General features: G+C 36.4%; 3 protein-coding genes and 1 non-coding gene across 5 annotated transcripts in view; 3 read left to right on the forward strand and 1 right to left on the reverse strand.

Annotated features, from left to right (window-relative positions):
* Positions 1-1,476, forward strand: part of LOC105156782 (sieve element occlusion protein) — a 3,244-nt gene extending 1,768 nt beyond the window's left edge. The window contains exons 7-9 of one of the 2 annotated variants that reach the window (XM_088876053.1): positions 35-162; positions 255-739; positions 818-1,024. In XM_088876053.1, the coding sequence (XP_088732179.1) occupies positions 35-162; positions 255-739; positions 818-890 (686 nt within the window). In that variant the 3' untranslated portion in view covers positions 891-1,024. Of the gene's footprint in view, positions 1-34; positions 163-254; positions 744-817 lie in introns of both variants that reach the window. The other variant, XM_020691802.2, reaches the window with a different exon arrangement.
* A 3,361-nt stretch (positions 1,477-4,837) lies between these two features.
* On the forward strand, positions 4,838-8,138 carry LOC105156657 (protein SIEVE ELEMENT OCCLUSION B). Its single transcript, XM_011072859.3, has 7 exons — positions 4,838-5,261; positions 5,396-5,545; positions 5,643-6,091; positions 6,217-6,326; positions 6,470-6,612; positions 6,706-7,185; positions 7,295-8,138. Exons 1-7 carry the CDS (start codon positions 4,917-4,919, stop codon positions 7,922-7,924), a joined length of 2,307 nt encoding a protein of 768 aa, XP_011071161.1. The 5' UTR covers positions 4,838-4,916; the 3' UTR covers positions 7,925-8,138.
* Positions 8,139-8,524: 386 nt separating this feature from the next.
* Positions 8,525-8,596, forward strand: TRNAT-UGU (transfer RNA threonine (anticodon UGU)). Its single transcript has one exon. It is a non-coding gene; the product is annotated as a tRNA-Thr (tRNA).
* A 3,766-nt stretch (positions 8,597-12,362) lies between these two features.
* LOC105156658 (protein JINGUBANG) lies at positions 12,363-13,935 on the reverse strand. Its single transcript, XM_011072860.3, has one exon. The coding sequence runs from the start codon at positions 13,869-13,871 to the stop codon at positions 12,552-12,554; it is 1,320 nt and encodes a 439-aa protein (XP_011071162.1). The 5' UTR covers positions 13,872-13,935; the 3' UTR covers positions 12,363-12,551.
* Between the last annotated feature and the right edge of the window lie 1,905 nt (positions 13,936-15,840).

Raw genomic sequence — 15,840 nt, forward strand, 5'->3', positions numbered from 1 at the left:
CTGCATAAGCTTGAAAATTTGAATTTGAACACAGAGACAAGGTTCTACGACAAGCTGCTACAAATGTTTAAGGAGAAACATGTCGACAACCAAGAGGTGTTAAGCTTATTATTTCCTATGCAGAGCGACTTCCCCTTCAAGAATTCCTCCACGACAGAGAAGGTCAGTTTCTGCTTCTCAATCTAGTTATCATAGTTCTTTCATGAGTTCATGAATTGCTGCATTTGCAATTACTGATTGACATTTCTCAACAGTGTGGCGTTCTTGAACTGAAAAACAAGGTAGTCGTTCTGTTGATCTCAAAGCCAGAGTTAATCCCGGTAGACGAGTTACTTTTCCTGGTGCAGCAGACAAGTGATCATCCAAAAGGAAACAAATTTGAGGGCAGCTACAAAATATTATGGGTTCCAATTCCATCTTGGCATGAATGGAATCTTGCTGATAAGATAAACTTTGAGTTCTTCTCGAATAGATTGCCCTGGTTTTCAATCCGAAGGCCATGGTCACTAAATTCAACTGTAGTAAGCTATATCAGGCAAGAATGGAACTTCAACGACGATCCCATAATGGTTGTATTGAACGAAAATGGCATGGTCACAAACTTAAATGCAATGGACATGATTTGGATCTGGGGACCCAAAGCATTTCCCTTTTCAAATTCAAGAGAAAAGGAGCTCTGGGAACAGAAAAATTGCATGCTGGATCTCATCATCAATGGAATCAGCCCTTCATCGACCAAGTGGGTAAGAATCTACTAAATGTAGTATCTGCCTTGTTTTGTAGATCAATTCATAACTTTATGTTGAAAAAATGTCAGGTGGAGGAAGGCAAAAACATCTGTATTTATGGAAGTGCAAACATACACTGGATCAGAGAATTTAACGCCTTGATCAAGAAAATAAAAGGCGCAGGCGTCCAGCTTGAAGTCTTATACGTTGGCTGCAAGAATCCTGATGAAAATGTGAAAACCATTATAGACACCATTGATCAAGAAAAGATATGCACTTCCCTGACTATCCATAAGGTACAATTCTTCTGGCTCCGGTTGGAGAGGATAAAAAGATTGATTTCTGCCTATGAAGATCACACGATAAGTTTGGACAAAACATCAAAAAAGTTGGCAGAATTGCTGGATCTCAACATGAACAAAAACTGGGCTATAATTGGCCAGGGATCGTCAACCGATGTCTTGAAACTTGATGCAGAAAAGCTAGAAGAATGCCTCCACTTACTCCCTTTATGGTGTAAAAATGTGACAACAATGGGCTTAGTTGGAGCCACTAAAAGTGGCTTTGAACCATCTTCTGCTGGTGGAACATGCAATCATAGTGAATTGCTTCCCTATGAAGAAGGATTGGTTGATAAAACAGTGATTTGTGGTTCATGTAAAAGGCCAATGGAGAAGTTTGTTCTCTACAAATGTGAAGAATAAAGAGTGTTCAGTTGGTGAATAAATAACATTTGAATTTCAAGAAAGTTTGTTTTTCTTTGGTTTGAAATGGTGAAAGCCCGGGGGAAGTACAGGCCCATATGAGGATGGAAATATTTGGACATAAAATTTGTGGCAGTCTAATTCCAGGACCCTACAATATATCTTTCACCAGCCCAACGTAACTTGAGTTGGTACAAATTGGATTCTTAGATCCTATTTTCATGCCCATTAAATGATTCTCTTTATGGTTATTGTGCAAATCTCGAAGTTTTCAAGTTCTCTATTTCAATTACTCTTTCTTGTCCAACAAAACTTTAATTATGATTTTATCTAACATCGTACATAAGTTTTGTTATATAATTATTTAATATCTTTAGATAATAACAAATTAAGTCAAATTAAATTAATGGTGACTGCTCCAATTTAAAAATCTACCCACCGCATGGTATTTTTTTTTTTTTTAAATAACCAGAGCTCCCCAGTACTTTGCTAAACTGAAATTTTGTCTGCATATTAGTTATTAAGTCTAAATTCTAATAGGATCAAATACTATAAGTAGTCACCGGTATCCGATATTACACCATCAAAACTAAATTACATGAAACATAAGAATAATAACCAAAGTGATGGGGATATATCTAACTTAGTCCCAAAAAGATTATACTTCCCCCAACCCCACCCCCGAAAAACCAAATAAAAAAGCAAGACGAAAGACCTGCACCCTTCTCATAATGTCGGGCTGAGCATAATCCAACTCGACCAAGGACCTGGAACCAAGACCATCCGACGGCCTTGCACTTGAGAGTTCGAGATGTTGATACGTGAATTTGTATGAATATGAATATTTGGTCTTATAAATATATCTAACCACGTTATTTATTACTTTTACATGAGTTGATAGACTTTCTTTCCAATATATGGAACTATCGAATTAACTTGAGTATAAAAGAGCCTTTATCGAAGCAATTCAACGAGTCTAACGAGCTTTTTTCCTTGATCTCTTACTCGGATAACAAAGAAATTATTTCTTAGTCCAAGAATCCTAACACCTCTGTTAAGATTCGACAAATTTGATGTGTAATCAAGGAAACATACATGAATAATATCATTTGGTACAATTTGTGTAGTCTTAGTAATACTAAAATAAAAGCAAGGAGGAGAGTTGTTCTCTGTTTTCCAGACAAATTTAAAAATTTGCATAATGTTTGGATTCGTTTTCTGAGTGTTTTATTGTATTTTGTGGAGATAGAGAGAAAAAAATAAAGATAAATAAGTGTGTGTTAGAGATAGTATGTGATGTGGTCGATGTTTTATTGCTAAAGGATAAAGTCGAAATTTTTACCACGACGCAATTGCACACTAGATGAAATGCAATTTTCGAAAAGGGGGTGCTGTTTTCAAGAGAATCAATGAATAGCAACTTGCCTTAAAAAAATAATATTTTGGTATTTATAGTAGTGTTGGAAATTATATGGTGTGGTGAGTTGTATTTGCTTAGTGTGTGTCTCACACATATCAAATTATTTTTTTACCTTTACAATTTAATATATTTTTTACTATTGTATATCAATATGTATGTTTGGATTTATTTTTGGAGATAATTTACAATAAGTATTATATGTTTAATGTTGTGTTTTAGGAAACAAAAATTACTATTCATTATCAAATCATGTGTCTTTTATATATATTTATGTATATATGTGTGTGTATATATGTATGTATTTATGCTAAAACAGTTAAAAACACCTAAATAAAGTGTTTCTTAATGATGGCAAACATTTTGACTTATCCCGAAAATAATTTAAAAATAAAAACAATCATAGTGTTGCCTTCCACTTTATTTTGTGATATTCTTCCTAGACAATTGTTGCTTTAATGTGACTGGTTGGAATAGCTTAAAGCTTCACATGCTAATATATCAAAGTGACAAAAAGCAAAAAGTATAGTTCTAAAAGAAGAAACTGATTTCAAATTATAATCAATCTCTCAGTAGTGTTATCTTAATTATAATAGAAAAAACAATAAAGATCGAATCCTATAATTAAATATTACACTCCAGTACAGTAAGTGAGTTAAAAATCTGATGATTATTAAACAACTACACCCAATACATATAAGACTAGTATTAACATAAAGTGTGGAGACTTTACAGTATCAACAAGTTAAGACAGGCAATATTTGTTGTAATAATTTCGAGTGGAATCATATGTGCTTTTTCTTGGATTTCACTTTAACACTTTGGGACCGTTAAAAGAAAAAACACTCGATATCAAGAAAAGAAGCATTTGACATATTTTCTAAAACGAGAAAGATGTCTGAAGTATGTTATATTCCTATATCTAGTATCTCAAGAATTCCAAATGTCCAAATCTTCGTATCTCATATGAAAAAAATACAATTAATTTTTTTTTTGTGATATTGTAAATGGATAAATTACTACCTTATAAAAAAAACCCAATAATTTATTCCTTGTATTTTTCAAAATGAAGCAATTTACCTCAACATGAAAGTAAATTGCATCATTTTAAAAAAATACAGGAAGGTAATTTGCTGTAATTTTTTCGTGTAATTTGCTCATTTACAATATCATAGAGAGGTAAATTGCATTAAAATTTAAACCCTATTAGAAATACTAAATTCCATGTTTAATTCGCATTATTTTTTTCTTTTATTTTTTGTCTTTTGAGATTTTTTTAAAAATTGGATGATTAGAATTTCGATTTGTGCCACAAGTTAGTAAATGCCTCGTCTCAATACCATTTTTGGAAGAACATCAAACACAATTATTTTACTATGTATAAATTATATTCTTACCAACATACATGTCGGCTATTATTTCATTTTTTTGGTCTGAAACCAAAACCTTTTACTATGTCATGGTTAAGGATTGTATTTACTCACATGAGGGGTCACGCTAATTCACGAGTTCTGTCTATTACAAGATAATCCACTGTTTCAGATTTGGAACACAAAATCCAACCCTTTTGGAATAGAGGAAGCAAACTGTCAAATCGTATATAATATGTCTTTTACAAAACAGAAAGAGGATTTGAGCCAGGAACAAGATTGTCTTGATTGTAGCAAAGAAGGTTGAGACATGATTCACGTTAGGGGATGGATTGAGAAAGAAGTTGTAATAATGGTAAAATTGTATTGCATGGTATGCTATCTATGGTAGTCTTTTTTTTGTGAAGAAAAGGATTTTTAGCTGGTAGAGTCTATTTTGGCCAATGAGAACTGAATTCCAAACCTCCAACAGACTTTAGACCAGGACTGAAGCAAAGAACAAGGTTCAGTACAACTTTATTCTCATCATAGTTTCCTATCTGTCTTTCTTGTTCTTCTTCTTTTTGAAGAGTTTAATAATGCACTGTACTGGTTAGCTATATAAGGTCCGGACAAGAACACATTTCAGAAACACACAAGCATTTGCTCTTCTATTGCATACCCTTTTCCAAACACCTTCTTCCTGCAATATCCTGAGATGGCAACCCGTGATTTCATGCCCCCTCCCAGCACCGATAAGGTACCGCCTGCCAGAATTCCAGGTGGAGGGCACAGCTTTGTGACCGATCACGCTATAAAGCCCAGCAAAGAGCACGAACACCACACCCCCAATCCCATCCCGAGTAGTGCGCAGGTGGCTGCTCGGGGCAGACTGGGGAAGGCCGACCGTGCTCCCAACTTCTTTTCGTCGGATGATGCACTCACCAAGCAGATTGTGGGCACTCATGCTCCGGATATGGAAGATCTCGATGTCAGGCCAGTTCTTTCCATCGTCGAGGATATCATGCGTCTGGCTAGGCCATCTAGTGCTGACACCACTCATGTATGATGATGCCTGGAATTCTCATATATATATATATACATATATATGTATACGTTGTATAGCGTGTGCTTTCTAGTGTTGATGCATCTTGTTAGCATTTGACTGAAAATGTTGTACCTTCTGTTCCATTGCAGGTGGCTCAAACTCAATCACATGTAGACAAATTGGATGATAAGGTCTCCCACATTCCGTACCATCATGATGACAAGATCTACCATACAGCTGAACACGATGCAGAGATTGTTAGAGTGCTGGCCTATCCTATCAACAAGACTTCCTGTGAGGTATATATATTCACAAAGTCTATAACCGAACCAGTTTTTGTTCTCTCCTGAAATCAAATGTAGTTCACTCTGTTTCGTCGGTTGTTGGATATAATAGATAATCTGCAAATGTGCTGGTGGAGGGGAATCACATGCAATAACCATGGACCTTCTGAAGTCACTTTCAAGCTACTCATGGGACGCCAAGGTGGTCATCACCCTTGCTGCATTTTCCATCAACTACGGCGAGTTTTGGCTGGTTGAGCACCAGCATACCAAGAATGCACTTGCCAAGAACATTGCAACTCTCAAGGATCTTCCTGACATAATCGCGCATGCTGGGGAACTGAGAAAGAAGTTTGAGGCAGTTCTGAGCCTCCTAACTCAAGTTCTCAAGGTAACTCACTGCATTATAGAGTTCAAGGAGCTCCCCCCTCTGTACATTAGCCGTGAATCACCAGAAATTACGGCTGCAACAGCTCACATCCCCACAGCGGTTTATTGGATCATAAGAGGTCTTCTGACCTGTTCATCCACACTTCTCAACCTTGTTGGCAGCGGTCGTGAGTATGTATCTTTGCATCCACTTTTTCCTACATGAGAAGTTTTTCCAATGAAGAAATTTACATCAAGAACTTCATGATCTTTATGCATTGACATGGGAATGCTATGTATATTTGTTGCTATATCAGATATGTTACCTCCACTGCTGAGTCCTGGGAGATACAAAATCTGGCCCATAAGCTCTCAGTCATATTGGAGCACTTGCAAGACCAATTGAAGCATTGCAAGGACTTAATTGGTAAGTTACATGCTGATTCAAATTAGTTTGTATCATAGGTACACCTGGAAGATAAAAAAGATTGAAAACACGAAGATATGAAGATTGGATACACTCCACAAGCCCGTTTCCATATTAGCTAAATAAATATTCTTGTTCTGCAGATAGGAAGAAGGCAGAAGATGCATACATTGCATTCAAGAAACTTATGGAATCAGCTCATATTGACAACATGAAAGTGCTCAGGGCAATGATTCGTTCGAGAGAAGACCAAAGGCCACTCTATCACGGGTCAAGAAGGACAAATGTTGGTTCTTTTGCTTTTCCTCGACATGTTTTCCTGATCCCTTGAGATGAAACTTAACCTGGACTCAATTTGTTGATCTTTGAAAAATGACAGGAACGCCTTGAAGAGCTGAGGCTGAAGTATGTACTACTGCTGATATCAGACCTTGAGCTTCCTCACGAAGAACTAAACGTTCTCCATTTGATTTACAACCAACATTCAATGAGGCATGAGTACGAGGTTCTCTGGTTCCCAATCGTCAACTCAACAACCTCAACGGCCTCATTAACCGATCCAATATTCTACGACCTTCGGAATAACCATATGCCTTGGTACTCAGTGGATCATCCTTCTTTGATTGAGCCAGTAGCCATTAGGTACATCAGAGAGGTCTGGAATTTCGTCCACATGCCTATGCTCGTTGTTTTGGATCCTCAAGGGAAACCATCCAATCTTGATGCTCTACCCATGATGTGGATTTGGGGTAGTGCAGCTTTCCCCTTCACCAAAGCCCAGGAACGGGCTCTCTGGGCAGACACCACCTGGAACATTCAATTATTAGCAGACGCCATTGATCCACGTATTCCAGATTGGGTAAGCCAGTCACCGGAACATGCACATTATTAAAATCCCAAACCACATTGATCAACATATATACTTCAAAGCACAAAGATCAGCTAACATTCTTGTTATGGTTTGCCAGATCAAGGAAAACTATGTTATATGCATATATGGAGGCGACGACATAGAATGGATTCGTAAGTTCACCCTGGCGGCCCGAGCAGCTGCCACCTCTCTACACATCCACCTGGAAATGCTCTACGTCGGAAAGCGCAACCCGAAGGAAAAAGTCCGCCTGTGCCACGAAGTAATCGACAAGGAGAAGCTCAGCAATGTCTTCTCAGTCACCGAGTACTACGACTACGTCTGGTACTTCTGGGTGCGCCTCTGGAGCATGTGGAACTCCAAGAAGCAAATGGGGATGACTGTGGAGAACGACCGGATTATGCAGGAGATCATGGACGTGCTGGCTCTTGACAGCAGCGAGAAAGGGTGGGCGGTTTTCAGCCGGGCCAACTTTGAGATAACCAAATCAAATGGTGACAAACTGCTGCCGGTGTTGGAGAACTACAGAGACTGGATATACAAGGTGGATGACCCCAACAAGTTCGTGATGGTGCTGGACGAGGAGCTGAAACGTGTCCACCCTGACCACCACTGCAACCGCCTGATTCTGCCGGGCCACGCCGGATACATTCCTGAGCGGGTGGTTTGCTCCGAGTGCGGCAAGACAATGGACAAATATGTTATGTACCGCTGCTGCACGGATTGAGGAGGAGGAGGAGTTTACGGGCATTCATCGTTCTGGAGGGTCCCTCTGCAATCCTGAGAGTTATTCCATTTCTATTATACTATGTCAGATGAAATAAAATTTACATCTGTTTGTGTTTTCGTTCTCGTTCGACTGCATTTGGTAAGAGGTCGTAACCATGCGATACTATTACTATCAGCAATAAATTAAATTTCCTGCTTGTTTTTTTTTTTCAGTTTCTTGCTATTATCTCTACAGGCTTTTTTTCATTCTTTTTTCTACATATTCACGTATAAACAGGGACAAGTATAGATATTTCTTGATAACACGTATCGCAACAATGTTAGAGCTAAAGCACGTCTTAAAATTAGTGATAAAGTAGGAAAACTGATCAAGAAGCGAGAAATCTGTTTCACTTTCACCACCATAAAAGACTTGTAAACTCACAAATTCAGCCCCAAGATTGAAACTTTTGAATCTATTATCCTATACACTATTATCCATTTGGCCCATATTGACAGAATCTCAAACTAAACCTCAATACGATTTTTCAGTAATGGAAAGACCAAGTTTAAACTACTCACAATCTTTTTAGTGATGCAAAACAAGTGCATTCAACCAGCCCCTATAGCTCAGTGGTAGAGCGTCAGTCTTGTAAACTGAAGGTCTGTAGTTCGATCCTGCATGGGGGCAACTTTAAATCTTTTCTATTTATCTCTCGCTTCCCTAAATTTCTTTCACTTTTACCAGTCACATCCTAATCATTATAATCATCCTCTCCTCAAACAACTATCCAAAGCCCTTTCTACCCAATCAATTTTTATGTTTCTTTAAACACGTGTTGCCATGTTAACTCAATCAATTAATTAATGGAAATAATCCAATCAATTCTCATTAACTTCAAAGTCCACATTATTGTTAAATAAGTCTTAATAGTATGGTTAAGGTTTAAGATATATTTGAGAATCTTGTTTATTAATGTTTGTTGTCCCTTCATCAACTTCTACCTGTCCCTGCCCATAATTCGTATGTTTTATATGGAGAAGTATTTAGCTATTGTAAAAAACTGAAACTGAAACTGGCAGAGAAATGGGGTAAAATTTCAGGAATGAAAATCAAGTCTGCATTCATAAAAAAAACCTAAAAAATGGTCACAGACTCTTGAGCTATATACACAGACTGGCGGGAGGTAGGAGATGAAGTTAACTAACAACCCAACGTGTACTTGAGGTGCCAACTCACTCAACTAAAGAAGACACGGCTAATAAAAACAAAAAATGGGGTTTGGCTAAGAAGAATAAATATAAACCAATAGCTTCAGCACTGCAGTTGCATGGTCTGCTGTAAATGGAGCTTGTATAATTGTTTACGAGGGTGAGTTTGATTTAGTATGCAGATTATGAAAATTATGTAATGGTAGGACATCCATCAAATTCTCCCATTAAATTAATTTATGTAATGGATGGGTGGGAGGGTGGATAGTGGGGCGTACCCTCCAAGAATTGTCAATCTTGAGGACCCTACCTACGTACCTACTGTTGCTTTCTTCAATTTGGCTGTTTCTCGTTGCCCTCACCTCAAAAATACACTATTATTTGAATCACATAAGATATTGGTAGAGAAAAAAGATTTATTACGTTTTCGTTCTGCATGAGCAACTTGACAAGTTGGGGTCGTGCACCTATAATTATATATAAACCCTAAAATATTAATTAATTCTGTCTAGTTGTGTGTGTGTGTGTGTAGATCTATACATAAAATGAGGAATGGAGGAGGGTCAATGTTTTGAGGGATAGTGATAAGATAATGCTTAATTTGGAGTTCCTACACAACTAATTAATATATGTATTAATAGAATTGCTTGGTGCGGATGTTATGGTGTCCCCTTCCCATAATTAAATTCTTGTATCATATCATTGTGCTAATTAACATTACTACTTAAATTTAAAATATTAATGTATCTATCTATATATATGTGTCCAACATGCATTGATTTATAATTGGACAAAATCTTGTGAGGATCCATATACTTTGACATTTAACATTACTAGTTATTATGCTCCTATTATATTTGTTAATATTAAAACATAAGTTAAGTCGTCTTCTACGAGGAAATTAAGGCAACCTTAATTAATTATGTGTATGTTTTGTTATATGAGACTATTTTTAAAATTTAATGAATATGATTAAGGTTACCACATATAGTAGGTTAAAAATGGGGCAAAATTCTTTTTCTGTACCGTTAAAAAATGTCATTTTTATTTCTGGTATCGTAATTGTTGCGAAATTTGAGTTAACGCAACAAAATAGCATTTTTTAATGGGATCAAAAAAGAATTTTGCCCGTTAAAAATGTGTGAAGCGGAGAAATTAATGAATGAACTCATGCATGATGACATTATTAATTAGATCAAATTAATCTCGTTCATGAGTTGATCTTTTTCTTTTTTTTCTTTGAGAAAAGAACACACTTCCATTTCATTTATTACGGATACATTTTTGAAATCAAATTATCTTTCCATATTTCAATTTTTTGTTGATTCTTTTGTTTTTTTTTTTTTTTTTGGTTGGGTGGGGGTGGGGGTGGGGATGGGGGCAAGGATAAAAATGGTGACCACATAGTATTCCACACAAATATATTATTATAGATACATATAAAGTGTGTTGAAATTCAAGTTGGCAAGTTGTAAGAAAGAAAAAATATTTAATGCATTTCTTTCTTTATATTTTTACTTTTGCTGGTTTCTTTAGCAGCATGCAAAAACGAATGTTGTGTATATTGCTCTTTTACTTTCTGCCACCAACTTTTAAGGCATGGGCTTATAATGTCTTCAAAACTGCCAAAATTTCCACATATAATTCCAATTCCTTCTACCTACGTAATTCTCTGACAACCATTCATTTCCTTACCTGAGCTTTTCAGGCACAGTTGCAAGGATCATATCTACTGTAATTGCATTTACTGCTGGACTCCTCCAAATTGCATTTACATATGCCTAACAGCTACAAACCCCACTTCCACACTTTGCATTATCATTCTTATTATTACAGCAGTACATATATAACCCATAAGGTTTCTGAAATAAAACATAAAATAAATTATGATGATATATACTCACTTCAAAAAACTACAACAGAAATAAGGACAAAATAAATAATATTCAAATCAAAAAATTGCAAATCAGACGATGGGTGTTAAATGTCTTTTTTCAAATTGTTAATATACTTGTGTAATTTTTTTTTTTAATTAATGTAGGGAGGTTTTGGACTCAGCCCTTAATTAATCATGAAAAAAACATTGTTGTCTTGCTATCCCATTCATCTGTTGACAAGAAGCAGCAAGAGATAGAGTAGAATAAGCTAAAAGAACAAGATAAGCAGGATATTATGGAGTAATTAAACAATTCAAAAAGGCACAAATCACAGTTAGTTAGTTAATTAACAGGGATTGGCGAAAGCTTTGGTTTGTCTTCATCAACTTTTACTTTGAAAAAGGTAGTTAAAGAATATGTATCATGTTCATCTTCAATCAAACATTGTTAGTTAATCTTAATCATGGATTATAATCACGTGATACCTGCTTTAATTAATCGATTAACACTTGATTCCTTCCCTGATTTAATTGACTTAGATTGGCCGACTATTACTGATATTCACGTTCATTGCCTAATAATTTCAATTTATTTGTATCAGGCCAAATAACTAGGTCGTAGGAAGAAAAAGAATGAATAAAGATGGTTCGAATATGCTAAGGTAGCAAAAACTATACGTAGAGTATAAATTTTTTTTAATATGTGAACCACAAACACCAAACTATAAGAATGGTCACCGAATTAAATCATAATGACCCTAAGTAGACAAAATAGATCTAAAATTGATCAGAAGATCAACAAAAAGTTTGAACAGAATTTTCACAAGATTATCCGCCATCACAGCTAGATTAAGCCCAACATGCAATATACAAATAAAAAAAGATAAAATTGGTGATATCAATGCATGAATTCTTAGCTTGGTTTTATCGTTTGAAAATAAACCAAAATTACAAAATTTGGTACATATATATGTAGCTAGATTCTCGGAATTGAAAAAGGACAAATTAAGTGTAATTGGTAATTGGCCAATTAAGCTGGTGTATGTATGTCAAACTAGTTGCGACAAGATGCAGCATCGAAATGAGACATTATACTTTAAACCTGACAAATACCCGACCTTTTATTGTCTGTCCCATTTTCCTAAGTTCACACTACGTACCGCCATAAATATTCGATTAAAGCAGCTGCCTTATTTAGGAAAGCTAAAACGAGTGATTTCCTAATTGAAAAACACGAGTGGGCTATAAACAAGGGGCGCGGTGCCTTTCCCGATTCCTAGTCCTGGTTGCTTTTGTGCTTGTTTATGTATTGATCTGAATGGTTCCATCTATCTTTTACTTGGCAAAAACAGTAATTAAGAAAATAATGAGTTGGAGTTTTATGTATTAATTCACACAAGATTTATCATTACATAATCCACATATGTAATTAACACGAAATCGATCAAGCTGGTAATTAGAAGAAAAAGAGACAAAAGTAATTCTGCTACTCTATACAAGATATGTATGTTTGCATTACTGAAAACAATGATGTATTCAAAAATTCATAAGCCGCGATCTAAAATTTTATTAATTGTTCTGTCATAATCCTTGACGCTGGAAAAGTCTGAACTTGCCACACTTTGATCTCCCCGTCGAAGCTTCCACTGAACACCTTCACACCACCGCCGTCACCCGCCGTCTCCACCGCCAGGGATCTCACCGGCGTCTGGTGCCCGTCCAACACCGCCAAACAGCAGTACCTCCCATCATTCCCTCGTTGCCAAATCCTGACAGTCATGTCACCTGATCCGCTCAACAGTAAATCTTGGACGTTTATCAAACAAAGAATGGCTTTTGCATGACCCCTCAATGCACCCGTCACCGACATGTGGTTGGCGCTGTCCTCTCTCTCCCACACCAAAATGGATCTGTCGCAGGACCCGGAAAACAAAACCGACCCGTCAGGATTTAGTGCTAATGCATTCACAGCCGATTTATGCTTCTCTAACGTGGCTATCAGCCCGTACTTCTTCCCCTCCTTTTTCCAGGCTTTAATCCTCTTATCGGCGGAGCCCGTGTATATCAATCCATCTCTTGATATCACCACCGCATTGATTGCGTCGTCGTGAGCTTCGTTAACGGATTCCAGGCATCGGAAAGTCCGGGCTCCCCAGATTTTAATGCTTTTGTCCCACGATATAGACAACACGAAGTTCTCATCTTGACAGGTTGCGAGTCCCGAAACTGCGTCGTGATGCTCAATCCACAGTTTCTTCTTGTGCCGACGGACTTTAACGTAGTTCTGTGGCAGAATGAATCTACGGAGACGATCTTCAAGAGTTGGGAGCGTGGCGATGAGCTTATGCTGTTTCTGATCATTCAGTTTCCAGGCCCGGATTTTACAGTCTTGATGGGCTGTGAACACCTTCCCGTCGCGAAAGGCGATGGATTTGACAGAACCGGTAGAAACCTTTTCAACATTAAACGTATCGAAAAGGGTGTGATTTATGATCTCGTAGACGTTGATTTCGTTGCCTGAGGCGGCGTAGAGGAGATTGTTGTGGAGGGCAAGGAAATTTATGTGTGCGCGGTGGCTGGGCTTAAGGGAAGCAAGGAGAAGGGCGGTGGCGGAAGAATATGCAGCGGAGTTTTCGGGGGAGGGTATGAGTTTCTGGAGAGAGGGGACTGAGGGAAGGGTTAAGAGGGAGAGGTTGCTCTGGATGCTGCTGTTGCTGGTTGATGATGAATGGGTATCAGAGCTGCTGCTGGTATCATAGATTAGAGATTTTGGTGGAGGAGAGTATAATATTCGTGGAGGAGATGGGGAGGCGGCGTCGCCGGAAGTGGCGATACAGGTGGTGGAAGAGCAGGTGGACAGCCAAGATCGGACCTTCATCTCTGCCGGCTAGAGAGAGAATAGAGTTACCATATAACACCCAAGAAGCTAGAGGGAGAGAAGGAAAAGTTGGGTTATTATAGATACTCGGGAGCCGTTGGTATTACATATTAATATTATATAATTAAGTGATTGATACATGTTATTTATTTAATAAATACTAATCTAAAGTAATCATTGAAAAATGAAAATAAATAAATAAAAAGTCGAGATTCATGGAACTAATCGCCTTAAAACGCCCACTTGATAATTGTTTATACAAGGTTGAATTTCCTGATTTATTACACTTGTACGATATTGACTTCATCATTTTCTTCATAAAATTAAGTTTTTGGTGTTCATATAGTTTGACTATACAAATACTGTCTTCCCACTGTTATTTGAAATTTAACTCTCATCTATTCAACCATGTCTTTTTTTTTTCAGATAATTAGTCTTTTTAAATAAAATTTTCTTTTAATCTATAGTGTAGACAAATCAAATTCCACCCAAAATAACCGGATTCATCCCGGCAAATTTCTTGCTGCCTCATTTTGAGGAGATTTCTCTATTAATTTGGAGGAGTCGACCCAGAATTATTTACTTCACGGAATTCAGGCTCTAACCCAATAACGTTATGAGTTCAAGTCACATAAATATTTGAGGATTGTTTAGTTTTAAGACAAATTATAATGAGTTCTCTTAATATTTGACATTATTACGAAAATCCTATATTGTTTAAAAAATTATCAATATTTTTTTAATTTTAATCGTAATTAGTCCATTCTGTTATTCTTCATTAAGTTTTCATCCATTTTTTGTTATAAACTGACTAAAATGCTTTTATCGATTATGAATTATAATTTTACTTATTATTTTTTTAAAAAATAATTTTTTTAATAAAAAAAGTGGGTAATTTTTTTAAAAAATTTTCATTTACCTCATCTGATTTTTTATAATTTTTTTTAAAGAAAAAGTTAAAAAATACAGTAAGGGCGATAATTTCATACCTCCATTTAATGGTTACGTAATTGATAAAATATCAAGGGGATATTTATAATTTTTCAAACAATATAAAATATTTTTGTAATTACATTAAACCTCGAGAAAGATCCGTTCTAATTTACCGTTTTATTTTGATAGTATTTGTTGGTGTACTTTGATCATATATATAATTTATTGATTAGTTATATATATTGAATATTGATTGTTATAATTATTAATGATTGATATTATAATATTGATCAAGTAATATATATATGAAATTTAGGGGTCCTTGTCGATGTCCCTTTAGACGAAAAATAGAGTTAAGCATGCAATTTACACATTCAACCTATCACATTCACAGAAGCCTCATTCCACTGTATTTGGCTTTGTCAAAATTCTTGCCGTCTTGGAAGCAACAGAAACTTGTACCGGAGGATGTCGTGTTTAGAGGATGAAAACAAGAATGGAAATATATATATTGATCAAATTGCGACATTAGCATCAAGCCATGCACGTTTAACCTTAACATCGATCAAAGATTAGTCATCATACACAAGCTAAAAGTACCTCAATTTTTTGTCATAAAAGCGCGTTTTTGTAGTAGCTCCTTGGCTTCACCGACGGGCAGCAACGATATCGCCCAACTATATATAAATACAGCTTGAGTTAAAATAATAGCCAATTGCATTTTAATAAATGCCCTTTTTCTGAGATGCATGCAAATGCAATAATGGTGCTAACGTGATATTAGCTGCAGAGTCGTGAAAGTTCTTCGTTTAATTATTTCCATTGAAGAATATGACAATGTGAAATCGCATAGAATGGGATTTCTTGAAACACATTATATTACAAATAAACATCATAGAGACAGAGTTATTACGTGGCCCTCCATGGTGGAAATCTCATGACCTAAGAATTTGTTCTTGTTCATAACTTTGTCCCTTAATTACATGATCTTTGGTCCGGTTGAAGTTTGATATCCTGCAGCTGACAATCCCGACTG

This window comes from Sesamum indicum, linkage group LG2, assembly GCF_026168435.1.
Source record: "Sesamum indicum cultivar Baizhima isolate 11 linkage group LG2, ASM2616843v1, whole genome shotgun sequence".
Taxonomy (NCBI): Eukaryota; Viridiplantae; Streptophyta; class Magnoliopsida; order Lamiales; family Pedaliaceae; genus Sesamum; species Sesamum indicum.

Coding starts and splice junctions, on each gene's coding strand:
- LOC105156657 (XM_011072859.3), top strand. CDS start 4,917: ATGGCAACCCGTGATTTCATGCCCCCTCCCAGCACCGATAAGGTACCG. Junction 6,327..6,469: donor GCATTGCAAGGACTTAATTG/GTAAGTTACATG, acceptor CTTGTTCTGCAG/ATAGGAAGAAGGCAGAAGAT. Junction 6,613..6,705: donor ACGGGTCAAGAAGGACAAAT/GTTGGTTCTTTT, acceptor GAAAAATGACAG/GAACGCCTTGAAGAGCTGAG.
- LOC105156658 (XM_011072860.3), bottom strand. CDS start 13,871: ATGAAGGTCCGATCTTGGCTGTCCACCTGCTCTTCCACCACCTGTATC.